Source organism: Ziziphus jujuba, chromosome 4, assembly GCF_031755915.1.
Source record: "Ziziphus jujuba cultivar Dongzao chromosome 4, ASM3175591v1".
NCBI lineage: Eukaryota > Viridiplantae > Streptophyta > Magnoliopsida > Rosales > Rhamnaceae > Ziziphus > Ziziphus jujuba.
The window spans coordinates 6,797,557-6,815,474 of record NC_083382.1 but is presented as its reverse complement, the minus strand read 5'-3'; the positions used below and the strand labels follow the sequence as shown (position 1 = coordinate 6,815,474).

The following is a 17,918-nucleotide window of genomic DNA, read 5'->3' as shown; positions in this document are numbered from 1 at the left end:
CCAAGAAAGAACCTGTATCACTGTGCTAATTGTCTTTCTGTCCGTTCATGGCAGAAACACACTACATCGGAGCTCAAGAATCAAACCGTGATGGGGATTAATTTCTAGTGAGATATCAATCATGGTGAAAGAGAGTGGGCAGCCATCGTTGGTTTCTTTGGAAAGGGAGCACCACATATCACGATGGAGTGAGAGAGTTTATCAGCATATGAGTTATTTTAATTTCAAATCTAATTTTGACACAGTTAAGATTAAAATCATGGATTTTTACTTTAGTCCAACATCGTGGATTGAGGGCCAATATATATATGTGTGTGTGTGTGTGTGTGTGAGAGAGAGAGAGAGAGAGAGAGAATGTACGTGAAATATAAACTAGAAATTGATGATTAGTTTCAAAGAAATTACACTTTAAAGAGCATCAATGCAAAACGTTGGTTTAATTAATTTCTTCGGAATCTTTATATGGTAACTGAGATGATGACGTCTATAATATTAATTATTGATTAATTTAAACACAACTATAACATATATACATACACACAGAAGCATGACTATACGTATATGTATTTATACATGTATAAGTATAGCAATGTATTTTCTAATTAACTATCTATTCACACGTGTATATGTATGTGTAGCAGTCATGTCTAATGAGCTGCAGCATACATGTGTAATCAACTTTTATACCAAAAAAACAAAAAAGATATGAACTCAGGCAATATATCTAGGAAGACTAGGAATTTTTATTATTATAATACAGTCTTCGTAACCACGTACTACAAAGACTGCCTTTTCAGAAAGTTAAGAAAACTTAATGTGGAAGCTCTATTTGCAGCAAGGAAATATATTAATTAAATGGATCTTTTCTATGTCTATAATGTAACATATACATACATATATATATATATATATATATATATATATATATATATATATATATATATATATATATATATATATATATATATATATATATATATATATATATATATATATATATATATATATAGTTAGTGTCATATCAAATTAACTTAATAGTTTTAATGTTAGATGTATCCTATCTAAATATCTTGAGTTTACAATTTAATTTTTAAATTTTAAAAATTACAACTAATCATTCTTATAAAATTGCAGATGATAGATATTATTTTGAGATGTAAATAAAATAATAGGGTTAGAAGATGATGGTTTTTTGAAATTTAAAAAGAAGTTTTTAAACCTAGCATATCAAATTATGTTTAAGTTAAACTTCTAAAGAAGTGGATGAAATTATTCCTTCAAATTATATTTTTGTTTTTAGCTTTTAGATCATATTTAAATATTGAAATTTAGAAATCAATTAGTAATCGAATATGGATTTAGTAACATATTAAAATTAAATATTTAGATAAAATAAATTTTGTAAGATTCTAACAAATTATAAATATAATAATAAATTTTAGCTTTTAAAACAATTTAAAAACTAATAAAAAAATCCTATAAAACCTTGGTGGCAAATCTAAAGTCGACCACATGTGAAACTAGTTATATATACATATATATTACCTCTTTCATGGTTGTTGGATTTGCATGCTTTTGAAAAATAAGTTCAGTCCAATTAACATCAAAGAACTAAAAAAAATAAAAAATAAAAATAAAAGAAGAAGAAAGTGTTTACTTTTTGCAAATAAAATTAGCTAGTAAAAAAATGACCATCACTTCATAACTTAAGAGAACAGTTCTTATAGAGACAATGGTATATTTCTTTGCACAATAATATGAATTCAAATCCTTTTTCACTCCTCGATAAAAAATAAATAAATAAAATATACAAAATATTCCTTGTTTCATGAGATGCTGTCTGAAAATTAAGATTTAACCAAAAGGACAAAATATAAAAGTGAAATTTAATTAAGGGTAGGCTCAAGAGAAAGTAAGGTAAGGTATCTTTTCTATTCTATACCTTTGCCTTTGCCTTTGCTGCCTGTGATCATCATGTTCCAAAAAGCACAAAGATCCATCAAACCCAACTCACTATTCCTTCCTGTTTTCATGTATAAAAATGTTCCTTTTCCTTTCTCTAATCCTAAGAGAAAAGAAAACTTTTGCGCCAAAAATTCTTTGCTTTGCCTTCAGTATACTCAAATCAATATATATACATACATATATATAGCTCTCAATAATATTGTCTCTTTCATATCTACTTATCTCAACTTGATCGAAATTAATATTATCTTCGGGCTTTAGTTTGTATAGCCAACCAGAGAGGAGGACAATTACAAGAATTCGTCAACATGGGTGTTCTTGGAGCCATCGCAAAGCTCTTGGATACTATAATCGGGTATTAATTAATTTCTTTACAAACTAAAATCACCCAAAATAATTTATATTTTTCAATCTTCATTATCAAGGAATAGAGATTAATATTCCATGTTTGTTATATGCATGTCCTAATTCATGTATTCATTTTACTCAATTCACGCATTTGCACATTTTGACTTATACAGATATAAGAATATATATATATGTACGCTTATATACCTATTATTTATTATTTTCATGATGATCAATATTCTCTTACATAGAATTTCTGTTTTTTGTTTCGGACCACAGGCCATCAATTATGCTTGTATATCCTTTGTAAGTGAAGAATTAATACCTTAAAATTTTTTTCTGGGTTTCATACTCCATCAAAAGAGAACAAAATATTAATAGAAATATTATTTTTGTGTGTGTGTATATATATAAATATGGATGAACATGAACAGGTATGCGTCAGTGCGAGCAATCGAAAGCCCTTCAACACTAGACGATCAACAATGGCTGACCTATTGGGTTTTGTACTCTTTCATAACACTATTTGAGCTTTCCTGCTGGAAAGTTCTTGCGTGGTAATTAAATATTTCATTCATATATATATATATATACATATATAATATATATACATAGTAAAATTTTATTGGACAACATCGGATAACTTATACTAAATGATAAATGTCTCATAAAATTTGATAAGATGTAAAAGTAGAGATTTACATGCTCTATCAGATTTTGTGAGATGTTTGTCGTCTAGTTTATGTCACACAAAATCACCTTCAGAACAAAATTATTTATATATATATATATATATATATATATATGTATAATGATATTATCTATAAATGGGTATGCAAATATTGCATGCGTGCAGGGTTCCAATATGGCCGTACATAAAGCTCTTGTTTTGCATGTGGCTGGTATTGCCGATATTCAATGGAGCAGCCTATATTTATGAGAATATTGTGAGAAAGTATGTCAAGGTTGGTAATGTATACGTGACTAGCACTTCAAGTATTTATACGGACGGCCAAAAGAAAGTCCTCCAGATGATGAGCTTTGATGCAAGAAAGTCTGTTGGACGTTATATTGATCAATATGGAGCCGATGCTTTCGAACGCGTCATCAAAGCGGTAATTAAACAGTCAAACCGATCAAATTCAACGGTTGATAAAAAAATTAAAGACATTATTATATAATATTATCAACATGATAACTAATTATTTCCATGTTTTTCATCGATCTGGGGTACTTTTTAAGCTGATTTTGTGAGATTTTATTTTGCAGGCTGAAAGAGAAGCAAAGAAGCACTAATCCCATGAAGTACATGCAGAGACAATATATACATATATATATATATATCAGACACGCTAACTGCTTGGAAATATTTAAGAGGAGCTACATATATGCCCAGGACTTGAATGGAAGAATACCCATGTGCTTTTGTTTGAATTTGATGATGATTATTAAGAGAGATCAAAGTGTGTATATATATATATATATATATTTGCTTTATGTGGTTATAATTAATGATGAAAAATGACAATCTTTGTTCTTGAGATGAAAATACAGTGGTTCGATCTTCTTGCATATTATACATATATAATTTAAATATCTATTTTAACCATTTCACAAATCTGCCAGTTTATGTGCACTCTTTTAGTTGTCCCTCTTTTTGTTTTCCCATTTTTGGGAGTGGTGAGTCCAAATAACAGTGCTTCCGCCGTAATTAAACTAAAATATATTAGGTACACAGAGTAGCTAGAAATTAATTAATACATACAAAGACAATTAACATTGACTAAGGAGCAATATCAGAAAATAAAAATAAAAATAAAAATAAAGGAGTAACAGTGGCAATGATATATCCATAAAGACTTTTAAATATATTGTAATTGAAAACCTATGCAAGTGCTAAAAGTTATTTTGCTAACAGTACAATATATATAACTCTCTCTCTCTCTCTCTCTCTATATATATATATATATATATATGTGTGTGTGTATACATAAATATATATATATATATATATATGAAATTCCCTTATCCACAATATTGGACAAAAGTTCAATTCCAAAAACAATCTACATACACTTAAGATGCAATCTAACATCTTTTTAGCGTACCTAAACTGCTTTGTATTTTAATGTATTTTAATTTTTATCCAAAATGCGGGATATGAGAATTTTCAATATATATACAAATCATATATAAGGTAGGGTTTCGTAAATGTGAGAGGGGATGATGGTGATGGACATATATATCCTGAATCATGCCAAAAGTGACACATCCAGGGTTATATTAATTGAATAGGAGTGGTAAATAATAGAAGAATGATAGCATATGGTAGTTGGTCATACAAATTATTACCAAATATCTCTATCAAGATGCCTAAAGCTGAAGTCTATAAAGACGAGAAAAAATAAATAATATTATTTAAAAATAAATAAATAAAGAAAGAAAGAAAGCAAGAAAAAAGAGACAGAGCCAAACCCTACTGCTTATATATCTCAATCACATTAATTATTACAGCATATATAGTTTTGGATCTTCCTAAAACCAATTTCGATGTTAACATTAACCTACCCCAACCAGAGTTAATTAAGTGTCTTTTCACTTTTGTCTTTTAATTGCAAGACAAGAAAAATAATAAATCTCACCTCATTAACTGGACAAAGTTGATATGTAGCTTCATGAGTTCTATCTGAAATCCATTGCATATGGAAAACAAAGGTGATCTAGAAATTATGAATTTTAAATTCCCCTAAATATTGCAGTTAAATGACAATTAATTAAAAACATCAACACCCAAAAAAATAAAATAAAACAACATAAGAGTAACCAAGGTAAAGTAGAAAATGATAAATGACAATAGTCATATCTTTTTTAATTTTATTCAGAAAATTTTTCTTAATTATAATTGAATACTCTGATGTATGTGATAATTGTAAATCAATCCTTACTGTTACCACATTGGTGTTAAAGTTGACGAAAAAGATGCATAATAGTCATTTGACACAACTGTGATCTCTAAAACTCTACCATTGCCATTCCATATGTTAGATGCTTGGTAAAATTGCAAAAACCGAATCCAACAGTATGTAGAGTAATTTTGAAAGGAAAAAGGAGGCACATTAAGGTTAAAATAAAAACATATTATTCATCACCTCTGTATTTCCAATGCTTGAACAATCCCCAGAAATTTTCTTTCATCAATAAAGAAAATGTAATTAGTGTACAAAGTAATGGAGGGAAATCCCTTCCTTTTTCCCTCCAAAATTACTCTACATACTGCTAGGTTTGGTTTTTGCAATTTAACCAAGCATTTGACATATGGAATGGCAATGGCAAAGTTTTAGAAATCACAATTGTATCAAATAACTATTATGCCCCTCCTTCGTCAACTTTAACACCAATATGGTAATGGCAGATATTGATTCGCAATTATCACATACATTAGGATATTCAATTGTAATTAAAGAAAACTTCGAAAATGTGTAGTGTTATTAGCCCTCTTATTCAATTTGAAGAAAGTTAAAATGGTTTAATCAAAATAATTTTTTTTTTTTTTTGGCTTGAAGTAATATTTCTTTAGAAATAAAAACTTTTAATCCCTATCTAATTCTTTATGAACTAAAGTTTCAACCATGGTTTCATAGTCAACTACAACAAAATTAGAGATTCATCCATAGTCAACCTAACTGAAAATAAAAATTCAGATGCTTTTTGGAATCCAAAAAAAATAAAATAAAATAAAAACTAGACTTTTGTATTCTCATCCAATATACTTATTTTTCACCATACCTGAATTTCACAAACATCTTCCATGAACCATTTGTAAAATCTATAGGTATACACCAAATTTTTTATTCTAAAGATAAAATGTAAATCATGCAACATTCAAGGGATAATATATATTACTAATGTTCAATACTGGCAATAATTACATATCCATCCCATAATTAAGCATTACAGTGGAAAATATATATTTTGTTCATAGATTCTTACAATCAGGATAATCCTTATAACTCCATCACCAAACTTCAGATACAATACAATTATAGGATCAAATGTAACTGAAAGAAAAGAAAAGAACAACTTATGTTGTCAGCCAAGCATAACAAAAGCTAAAGCCACTATTCAACTATCATAGCATTACAAATGCTACATCTTGCAAAAGCTGGTGCCGGGAATCAAACGCTAACAAGTGAACAAACAATTGGGCAATATTTTAATAGACTCTAAACCATTTCATGGTCATATATATTACCCATATGTTTGAACCTCGTATTGAAAGGTGCAGAGAGCTTGATTTTGTTTGAAGCCAGTAGCTCAAATGGTCAGATATGAAGAGTCTCTCCCATATCAAGGATGTTTGTTCCTGTTATGTTTATAACACATAGCGTTTATTAAGCGTGAGCACAGTAGAGGGCTAAAAAGACTGAAGAAAGTAGCAGATAAGACTTACTTCTAAAACCTGTAGATCTTAGTTGCTTTGTTCTGGTACTCCGGTGCCCTACTACCATTAGTTACTGAAGCAAAAGGGATGGTAGAATGGATTGGCCTGGAATTGTCCTGATCCATATTTTGGTTTGGCTTCAGGATATGCTTTGCTCCTGCACTTAGTTTAATAGGACCTGATCTTGCCATATAATCCACTTTAGGAGACTCATTGTCAGAGGTTATGATTCCATTGATACTTCCTCTGCTCCTGTTTGAATCAGGGTCATGTGCTCTCCAATTGTATTGCATTTCATTGCTAAGATTCTCTATTATGGACCCGCTCCTTGCACTCAAATTTGCTTCTTGGTCAAGTATTCTGGAGGATTTTATCGAATCAAGTGCTTTATGTGCCTGTCTCTTCTTGCTTTTCTTGCAAGGATAAAGGTCTTTGACACCTAAAGCTTTCGATTTCAATCTGTCTTTGACCTTCATTCTGTTTCTATAGGCAACATTGATTGAAGAAGCCTGTTTTGCCCCAGGAATGACCGGAACAAGTGGGGGGAGAACTATAGGTGACGGACCAAGTGCGCTCTTCCCTTGTGAATGTGAAGGCACGGAATTGTGAGAATAACTTCCTTCTGCTTGATGATAAACAGATGGGTTATTGAGAATGTTTGTTCCGGAGGAAATGTGCTGATGGTGTTTGCTTCCCACACTGGAAAATGATTGAGAGGAGATAATAGGTGTATTCCCCTGTTGTGTTGCATGTAACAACCAAGAAGGCAGGCTTTTCGTGCAGCTCTGAAACCATGATGATTGGGCGTTGACTCTAGAATCTGGATCTACGAATGGAAAGTCAAACCCTGGTTTTGTAAAATGAGGAAGATTCTGCTTGTAAGGAAGTTCAGATGGTCTCCAATGCACATGCTCGCAGGTATCTTGTGGAGTAGCTAGTACTGGTAATTGAGAACCAAGTCGTATAGATTCAGCCCCAGATATGAAGAGCTCCTGTAAATTCGATGCCTGATTTAACATCGTGTGAGAAGTAGGAATTTGAGTAAACGGGAGCAAATTAGAACTAGGACTAGCAGTGGAAGCAAGGCTACTGCTTGGAAATGATGCATTTGTTTGCCAATTGAGGTAAGGGTGAGGAAAACTTGTCCCTGGAGATGTCATCAGTATATTACTTTGCGGGGCTTGTCCACTGCTAAGTTCCAAACATGGGGCTATACTTTCTTTTGACTTTCCTGACACAGTTTGAGGAAACCACTCGTGTTGAAAAGTTCTGTTCAATGAGGAATTATCCAGGCTAGTGTTAGATTGACAATGTTCTGTAATCATTTCCTTATCAGTCCAAACCTTTTCATCCTCATAACCTTGCATCTCTTTGCTACTTTTACCAATTGCAACATCTTTACCCATCAGACGCATTGTTGGTTGGCTGGTATTAGATACCATCTTAGATGATGTTTCCTTCGGATGAAGTGTTCCATTTGGCTTTTGCTTCTCCATCAGGTCATATTGCCTGCTTCCACTGAAAGACATATTCATCAGGTTCAGGTCTGAACCAACTGGTTGAAAAGTCCGGTCGCTTCCTCTCTCATAATCGAGCTGATGATTATCAGCTCTCCCTGTACTTTCCAAATAAGTAACACCTAACCTAGCTGGTATATGTAAAGTAGGATTCTCATGAACATAATTCTGCACAGGAAACAGATTTAAGTGATCATTTGGAAGTTCTCTTACCATAATTGGAAGTTCTCTTACCACAAAATGTTTGTTATTCAGACTTAAATAATCCCTGGTACTTCTGTGTTGGGAAATACCGCATGCAGGAAAGCTACTGGGAGACCCAGCAACTGTATTTGTCTCCCTCAGCTGGTTAACTGCACCTTTACCCCTTGAACTTGACTGGATCAACTCACCTTGTGAATTGAGAGGTAAACCAAAAAAGTCTTGATCCATACACTTCTCTCTCCAGGAAAATGTATTATGTTTCCACTCGGGAAATGGAGATATGCCACCCATCAAGTCCATTGGAGACGGGCAACGAAATGGTTGGTACTGGAAAGATTGATCATTAGGAGACGGGCAACGAAATGGCTGGTACTGCAAAGTTTGACCATTAATTTTTTCCACAGCTGACTGTGACTGCAACTGAAGCCTCTGGCAGTTTGCATTTTCATTTAAAGTGAAGCAAGATGAAGGCTCAGGAAATGCCCTTGTATTCACAATTGAAGCAATTTCAGAAACTCTATGGCTAGGATCTAGGACATGATTAGCCAGCTTTCCCCTGGAATTGAAAGTTCTGGAGATATTGCTACCTACTTGAGTATTTATGCAGGGTCCCTCCAATTCAGAAAGGAAACCAGGAATGCCGGTAAATCCAGATCTATGAGAAGCAATAGGGCAACCTTGATCATACCTTTGAAAATTATTATCATCAATTGGACCCTGACTTTGGGCTACAGTTTTCTTAGCAAAATGCTTCACTTTTCCTTGATTGGTTACATGTGGCCTCAAAGAACTTGGTATATCAACATCCTCAGAAATATCAGGTTGTTTCCTTCCAGTCACAGTGTGAATCTGAGTCTCGTAATCCATGCGAATGGAAACATCATCATCACTTCCATTTACCTCCATAGCTGCTACTGTTTTATCAGTGCATTGTACCTTTTCCGATGAAGTAGCAAAGGCATCTGAAAGTGAGTTGTCAGTGCTCTGCTCAGATGGAAAAAAGTCTTTCTTCCTTGGACTGAGTATGTCATCCTTGCCTGAAAACCTCACATGCCTTTCTGATTGTTGAATACAACAAGAATTTGCTTGAGTATCACACTGCATATTGGTGTTCTGCCCACAAATTGCATGATTCTTGAGAATGCTGCGAATAGGAAAGACTGGTTCTTGGCTCTGTTTGACCAACTTGGATGTTTCAACAGCTTTTTGCATCTTGTGTTTAGATAAGCATTTCAAAGTATGTTTATTTTCACAAACTGGAGCAGTCTTTAAGATATCCACTGCAAACCTCTTAGTTAGCTTTTTGGCAAAGTTGACTGGATTTTGAAGTTTGAAAATATGAGTATCACCCTGAAACAGAGAACAATAAACCATCTCATATACATCTTCAAATAGAGCATATTCACACAGCTGACATGTCAAACGAGCAATTTCTAGACATTGACTAAATCCTAGATTTTAGTGTAGAAGAAATCCAGCATAGAACAACAAGTAATAGCCTACAAAGTATTAGACGTAAAATTCACCTGTGGATCAAGGAAAGACATCAAATTACAATTACCAATGAGCACAGATGTTTGTCAATGTAATCTGGTTAAAATTTTCATTGGTGCAAAATGATGTTACATGGATCAAGTGTACATTTCACACTCACGTGATAAAGTCTTAAGTAGGATTAAATGTGTACGATAGTTGGGGTATACACCCAATATCTAAATATGTTATTATCTAATTGGACTGGTAAATTCATGGACTCATGGCATGGAGTTTGTTTCAAGTAAAACATCCTTTTCTCATTGCTTGTTTCAGTGCCAAAAAATTAGAAAATTGTACTACATGCTAACTAAAATGGGAGAAAAGCATACATGCAACTAAACAATAAGAAACATATATATGCAGTTACACCGTGGACTTTGCTTCATTGCTGAAAGGAAAAGACCATGACAAAGGGAAAATGTCAAGTAAAATTCATCCTCTCATTTTCGCTGCTTCAGCTGTTAAAAATATTTAGTTTCATAAATGTTTTCAAATGGCTAAACATGCCTACTACAAAATGAGAAGTATACGTTATAACTCTCTCATTGTATTTCTTGCCATTTCCCACACCTATATTAACTGCTTTTATGCCTGGCAAGTGGGATTAGTTTTGGATTATGTATAGAAAAAAACTGTTGATAAGTGGAAAGACATTAGAAATTCAATACTATAGAGTGTTAGAAATGGAACCCATATACCCGAAGCATGAACTTAGCCTCTCTCCCCATTGATTTAAGAAAATTTCGAAACTAATGTAACTCAGTAATAATAATAATTTAACACAGTATATTAGGTTTACAGACTAGAAAGAATGTGGAAATCTCTAAGTAATTAACATTTCAGATGTACAAATACTTGACGAGGCAATAAAAACATACCAAACACAACTTAATATTCGTCTTGGGATTACCATGTATATCAGAAATATTTAAATTTACATATATATACATATATAGAGGGTTAATAATAAGTTTCAATTTAGAAAGGTCAGGTGCATCTGATAAGTTCTATCTAAAATAGCATGCATAAGGTCAACTAAAATGTCAATTTGCTTTTCACCCAGTGATAAATATTAGAAATACCATACTTTGTGTTGATCACAATTAACATGGCATCCTAAATAAGAAGGAAGTTTAAGATAGAAACCTAGAACTAAGCAATTTTACATAAAGTTGCTACCGTGTGAACTAGAGAATCAATCCTTCTACTTGCATTATACAGCTCAAGCCTAGTAAATTATATCGAACAGCAGTTCAATAATCCACAGCATCCCAGAGACATATTAATTAAGAAGACAAAAAAGAATCCATTTTATCATCAGGCTTATCACTGTTCACCTCTTTTGTTTACTTCCCATAAATAATTGGGAGAAGGGATAGGGAGGTTGAGGAGAGATGATCAATATCAAAGGATTATTGATGGATGATTAATGATGATTTCTTTACAAATGATCATAATAATTCATAAAGAGAAGTATTTAAAATATTGGGAACAACTAATGTTACTAATAACTTGTCAGAATATTTTGCTTCGACAAATTTTAACTTCTGCTTTTCTTTGCTTAGTTCAATTACAACAAACCTATAAGTTTATGTATTTACAATAAACACCTGAGACCTATGACATCCAAGCTATTAATTTATCCCACTGAACAAAGTCTAATCATATTTAAAGATATATAAAAGTAGTAGACACAATAATTGTAACTTTGTAGGTATTTTAAGCTGCTCGTTGTGAGTAATTTCAGGTATCTTGTATTCCTTTCTTTCCTCTCTAATCTAAAATATTAATTTTAAATCTTCTTTATTGAGGTGACAGACACAACTTTATTTCATGATCAAGTGTGCTTTCATTAATCAAGAATTAGGGATTGGCTTGGTAATTTTTTTTCAAGTGGTCAAATTTGGTACTTATATTTTTAGTCTATAGTAAAGAGAATGAAATGATCACAGTTGATAAATATTAATTATTTCTTCACAAAATAATTTAAGGTAGGACTTTCCGACTTTGGAAAAAGCACCAGATGAAGTGACTGCAAACTAGCATACAAGTGATGATTAAAATTAAAAAAATATATAAACTAGCATACAAATAGCATAGTGAAAGACAGGTTTCATAGATTTTTTTCTTATTAATTGTCTGATCAAACATCAGCGCTTTCTTTTCTTTTTTTTTTTTTTTTTTTTCCAAACCTAGTCAATGTAATTTAGGATGATAATTCATTGTTTTCATGCAATGCAGATTGAATCAAGCTTTGCAAATAACCTCACAAAATTTCCTCTTCAAATGAAACCTACACTAACAAACTAATGTTATTCACTGAGATTGTCAGTCAACCTAAAGTGTAAAACTAAAAGTCATTAATAGGTAGCACCCACTACTTAACACTGATGAATCAATTTCACATCAAAAGCAACCAGAAGCTAGTTTCAAAGATAATTTCATCCTCCAAATTGCATGCCTAAAATCAAAACATTGAAGTCTTCAGGCACACAGTCAAAAAACTAAGTCCATAAAAATTGATGTCTATCTCTCTAGATGAGTAATGTCCTTAACAAAAGAAATAACACCATGCAAAACTGAAATGTGGACTTAAGTGAAAATCTATAGCTAATTGTTAATCCCATATATGCACCAGCTTTAAATTTTTTATGTATCAATCACCCAAGAAAAATAAAAACATTTCAATATTAACGTTGCATCCTTCCTTCCAATATAAATATTTGTATTCAAGGAAAAAGATCTCCCAAAATATCAGGGCAGCCTGCATGAAGTCACATAAAGAAGATGCTAGTTTCAAATTGCGTGAACCCACTTTCCATTTAGACATAATACCAATAAGATCATAGAAATTGATTATATACCTTCGCAAACAGTTTATGAAGGCAACATAAATTTGTTTTCCAATAATAAATGTCCATATGATAAAGATGGTTATTATTTTAAGTCCTAGCATTTCAATGGCTCCAACACAGAAGTATGCCAGTTTTCTTCATTTCTGGCATTGAAATTTCAAATGATCCGAAGGCTAACCAGTTTCAACAGAATTTGTCAACAAACCCTCCATACCATGTCAATAGTCCTTCTAAAAGATTAATTACTTTTTCATATAATATAAATCCCACTGGTTATTAAACATTGGTTCTCTGATGTCCATATCCAGTAGTCATGTTCCACCAACCTATATATATATATATATATACACAAACACACACACACACACACACACACACACACACACAACCGACCCTCATATAATCTAAATCATATCCTAACAATCATATAGCACCCCACAGACCCCACGGGGCCAAAAAAATTACATCCATAAATTATTGATACAGTACCACAAAAGGAACAGTATCATTTCTCAATGAAAACCATCCACACAACGTAATCAATAAACCTCCCAAACATATACGAATGAAATATTATTATCTTTTGGTTGATAAGAGCTTCAAATCGCGGCCCCACAATACCAAACATTCAGACCAACTTTGTCATCCTAATTAGATATATGTAACAACAGATATTTATAATATATGTTGCTAAGATTACTGAAAAATACAAGCTACCATAGTACAAAATTTGAGAATGATGATAGCTAGTCTTCACTTTTCTCCTACAAGCCATAAGGTAGGTCTCCGATTCAGGCAAGATCCAGACATTCCCACGTCGCCTAAAGCCCCAAAATGAAAGACAAGCACCAATAATTCACTCCCACTCACTTTTCTCTCTATCGAACAATATCAATAAGATCCTAAAAAACTAATCCTCCCATTTCACTGTATAAAACAAAGAAGCTGAAATAAACTCCATTTGCCATAAAATTTACATGTGATAATGACGTTTTTAAACTTTTCAATTTCCATGCTAGTTCGATATGTTCAATCCCCCTACATGCATGTCCAGAATATTAACCATTCTAACTCACACTAAACTTGTAGTCCACAATTCTAAGTTAACCTCGTACATTTTTATATACATACACACACTCCTTCCAAATGGATGCTTTTGGACATCACCACCAGTAATACAAACAATGAAACTTTTAGAACTTTTATCTCTAAGGATCAAGTTTGATCAAATATATGATAAATACTAGCCATCTGATCAAAAAAATTAGAGAGGCCCCGAAATTTTTGCCTAAAATGACTATGATCTTCTCCCCTAAAGTAATATATACTGAAACAGTGAGAAAAAGACAGCATCATTAGCCTAGGATGCATTCCGCTAAACCAAGGACAAAAAACACCTCCCACCCCTTATAGAACCCGCTTTTTTCAGCCCAATCCGTACAGTACAGCTGGAGCACCACCCCACACAACCCCAACCCCTCTCTCTCTCTCTCTCTCTCTCTCTCTCTCTTCCAACAGCCTGCTGAAAATCTTCCCGTCCCAAAAATGAACAACCCCGTAATCTCCTTACTGTTTTAACTTTTCCCCCTTTATGCTGAAACCTCATTGCCGCGTTGTTCACACAAACAACGTACACAATGGCCACCCCTCTCCCCACCCCCGTCGTCCTTAAACCCCCTTATTGCAGTCTTTTATCAGCTTTTTCACTAGTAATTTTATGCACAAAAAGTGTAAAAAAGAAACCCATTGAAGATTGGAGAATATTATTGTTGCAAAAATCAAAAACTCTCTCAGAATATCACAAGGCAACAGTAAAATCAACAACAGATTTTACGATTGTGCATCATGAGAAAATAGAGAGAAAAAAAAAAAAAAACTACCAAGATTTCATCAATATTTTATGGTATAAATTGCATACCTTCTTTGTGATAGACCCAACATTGTTCTTCCTTTTCTTCTTCTTCATCATCATCTTCATCTTCTTCTTCTTGCTGTTCAACTTCCTGTTGTTGATTTCCTCATATGCCCTTTTGTTCTCCTTCTTCTTCTTCTTCGTAGTTTTCTTCTTGTTCTTCATAATTTGAGAAGCAGCATTACTACTCGTGCTCACACTCAGCACGTTGAAATCATCAGCCAGTTCATCATCATTATTAGCATCTTCATCTTCATCTTTCTCATTTGCTCCTTCTTCACTTCCTTCATTCCCATCGCTGAAATCCTCTTCAATTGTATCGATCTGAGGCGCGACAGCGAAAATCTCAGTTATGGATCTCTTCTTGGGAGCTTTGGATTTGGCTTTCATGGCTTTCTTCATCTGTCTCCTTTCTTCTTTCGAAGCCTGAGCGAGACAATCATCGATGTGAGCATTCACAGCGTTCACCGTCGCCGCCACGAAAACCCGGCAAACCGGGCAAACCATCTCGGATTTCTCCTCCAGTTTCTCACCAGCTTGTTTTCCCTCCACAACCACCACCAATTTCTCATTTCTGGAGCTTTCCTTGTCGTCGATGTTGGTCTGGTCGGATCGCAAGAGTTTGAGCTCGTGGGACCACCACTTGTACTTGGCGACGGCGATCGGAGGCAGCAATTCCTCTACCGCTTCTCTCTTCTTCAACAACTCTTCCGAGAACGGCCAGCATTTCACCACGTCGACGCTCCTCATCTTCGCCGCGTACTCTCTGCCAAAAAACAAAAACAAAATCACACAAAAAAAAAATACAGAAAATTCCACAAGATGAAACCAAAAAAGCTAAACATTTCTTATTTTCAGTAGTCAGAAAGCTTTTTTTACCGGATCGAAAATCCCTCAAAAGCAACCGCCATGGTGGTTCTCTCTCTATCTCTCTCTCTCTCTCTATATATATATATATCTCTTGCTTAGCGAAAGCGAAAAGAGAGAGCTTACAGAAAGAGTTGTTAGAATCAGTAACTAAAAATCAACTACCTCCCGACGAGAAAAACCATCGAAAGAGAGAAAACGAAAAATAAATAATAAAAAAAGAAAAGAAAGAAAAACTCCAGGCTATTCTCCCAAAGAGAGCTAAAGCAGACAAAGAGAGTGAGGGTGTTTTGAAAGGAATTGGGGGAAGAAAGAAGATGAGGAAGAGAGGGTGATTTCCTCTCTTCTCTCCCTATGCTGGTGGTGGAGGAGGAAGAGAAAGGAAAATCATGTTATAGAGAGAGAGAGAGAGAGAGAGATAGAGGATAGAAAGAGAAAGAGAAATAGATAGAAGAGATAGACAGAGAGAGAGAGAGAGAGAGAGAGAGTATATATGTGTTTGTTTTTTTATTATTCTTGTTGGGGTTTTCCCATTATTTTCCCGCTCGCTCTTTTATTTTTTTTTATTTTTTACGTTTTTTTTGTTTTTTTGTTTTCGGTTTTTCAGCAGCAAACAGCAGCACTTTGCTTTCCCCTAATTTATGACTGAAAGCGACGTATGAGAGCCCATAGCCAAACGCTAAAATGACCTTACGCACTCGCTCACTCTACGACCTTCACAACCCTCTTCTTCTTCTTCTTCTTCTTCTTTTTTTTTTTTTTTTTTTATAATTTTTTTTTCATAATTTTTTTTTAATTTTTTTTTTTATTATGATTGTATGCTGCAAAGTGTTTCATCTTCATGTTATTGTCAACTGGTCGTCGTGTGTAACGAATATTCTACTCCCTCATTTTCCCTACTCTTTACTTCCCAGCGCGTCTTCCTCACGCTCCTTCTTGGTTTTTCTTTTATTTTTAATTGGGTTTGAAAAATACGGATGGAGATTTATTTGTTTTCAATACGAAAGATGTGGGTACCGTCCTAAAGAGAGTTTGTTAAAAGTGGAAATGCATGAATATTAAAATGGATATGGACCACCATGGAATTGAAGTATGTTAAAAGTTTTTATAACTCTAAAACACTCACAAACATATTGAAGCATGAAGTAAATTAACCCTAGCTAGCTAGTAAATTAAACATAATAGTGAATATTCATCGATTTAACTCTTACTTACTTGTGGGTACGTATGCCCACCTACCCAATTACTTTTTTTTTTTTTTTTTTTGTTGGGTCAATACCTACCCAATTACTATTACTTCAATTAACATATATGAAAGGCATCATTATGCTTGTTATTTGTGTATGTAGATATATGGACCACATTTTTTTCCATACAAAAACTTAAAAACCCACGGTCCCCATCGATTTTTCTTGCTACATGGGTTAGCTAGTTAGCTATCTCATATATATATCTAGCCCCATTCTATCATAATTTTGAGTCTCTCTCTCTCGCGTTTAAATAAGCCTTTTCAACATAAATCAATAGGCCACCTCATAAATCATAACTACATTTGGAAGATTAATTGTTTTGTATCCTAAAGTCTATATACAACTTAAAGAAAAAGACTTTCGGTTTATTGAGTGTCATTCCCAAAATAAGTTGATCATATTGCACCTAATTACATATAATATTGTGAAATTTCTCATATATATAATATAATATCAAATATCCATTGTAAGCTAAGTAACAATATTTAGTAGAAAATTATTACTCAAATAATTAAAACTAGATAAAAAGACAAGTTATATATATATATATATATATATATATATATATATATTTGTTCCCATAAGAACTACTTCTCGTTTGGATAACATAATAAATGCTAGTGATTATCGTTGGTCCTACTAAATTTGTAATTTTAAAATATTTAATAATGAATCATTACCAATAATATTTATCATATTAGCAAGAAGAATATCAAAATACTCATATGTTAAATAAACAAACAATTCATATGTTAAATATTTGAATCAAAGTATTCTCATCATTACATATACTCAAAAGATCAATTCACAAAAAAGAAAAAAAAAAAAAAAAGTTTGTTTCGTGCTACCTCTATCGCACTAGTCAAGAAAGCCAAAATAACTTAATAATAAAGATTCCAAAAATTAAGGTCCAATAATTAAGCTAAAGTAGAACTGTACAAATTGATTGTGTAAAAAAAAAAAAAAAAGTCATGACACGCAAATAATAATTTTGTAAAACAATTATTTTGTTATATGGTGAGA

At 33.0% G+C, this 17,918-nt stretch overlaps 2 protein-coding genes across 2 annotated transcripts; one reads left to right on the top strand and one right to left on the bottom strand.

Annotated features, from left to right (window-relative positions):
- The first annotated feature begins 2,186 nt into the window (after window positions 1–2,186).
- LOC125421956 (HVA22-like protein f) lies at window positions 2,187–3,881 on the top strand. The gene is made up of 5 exons (XM_048472215.2): window positions 2,187–2,320; window positions 2,593–2,619; window positions 2,748–2,870; window positions 3,170–3,428; window positions 3,583–3,881. Exons 1-5 carry the CDS (start codon window positions 2,274–2,276, stop codon window positions 3,607–3,609), a joined length of 483 nt encoding a protein of 160 aa, XP_048328172.1. The 5' UTR covers window positions 2,187–2,273; the 3' UTR covers window positions 3,610–3,881.
- A 2,303-nt stretch (window positions 3,882–6,184) lies between these two features.
- Window positions 6,185–16,123, bottom strand: LOC107405635 (uncharacterized). The gene is made up of 4 exons (XM_048471409.2): window positions 15,658–16,123; window positions 14,785–15,544; window positions 6,764–9,825; window positions 6,185–6,676 (listed from the first exon to the last, which is right to left on the bottom strand). Exons 1-3 carry the CDS (start codon window positions 15,687–15,689, stop codon window positions 6,766–6,768), a joined length of 3,852 nt encoding a protein of 1,283 aa, XP_048327366.2. The 5' UTR covers window positions 15,690–16,123; the 3' UTR covers window positions 6,185–6,676; window positions 6,764–6,765.
- Window positions 16,124–17,918: the final 1,795 nt, after the last annotated feature.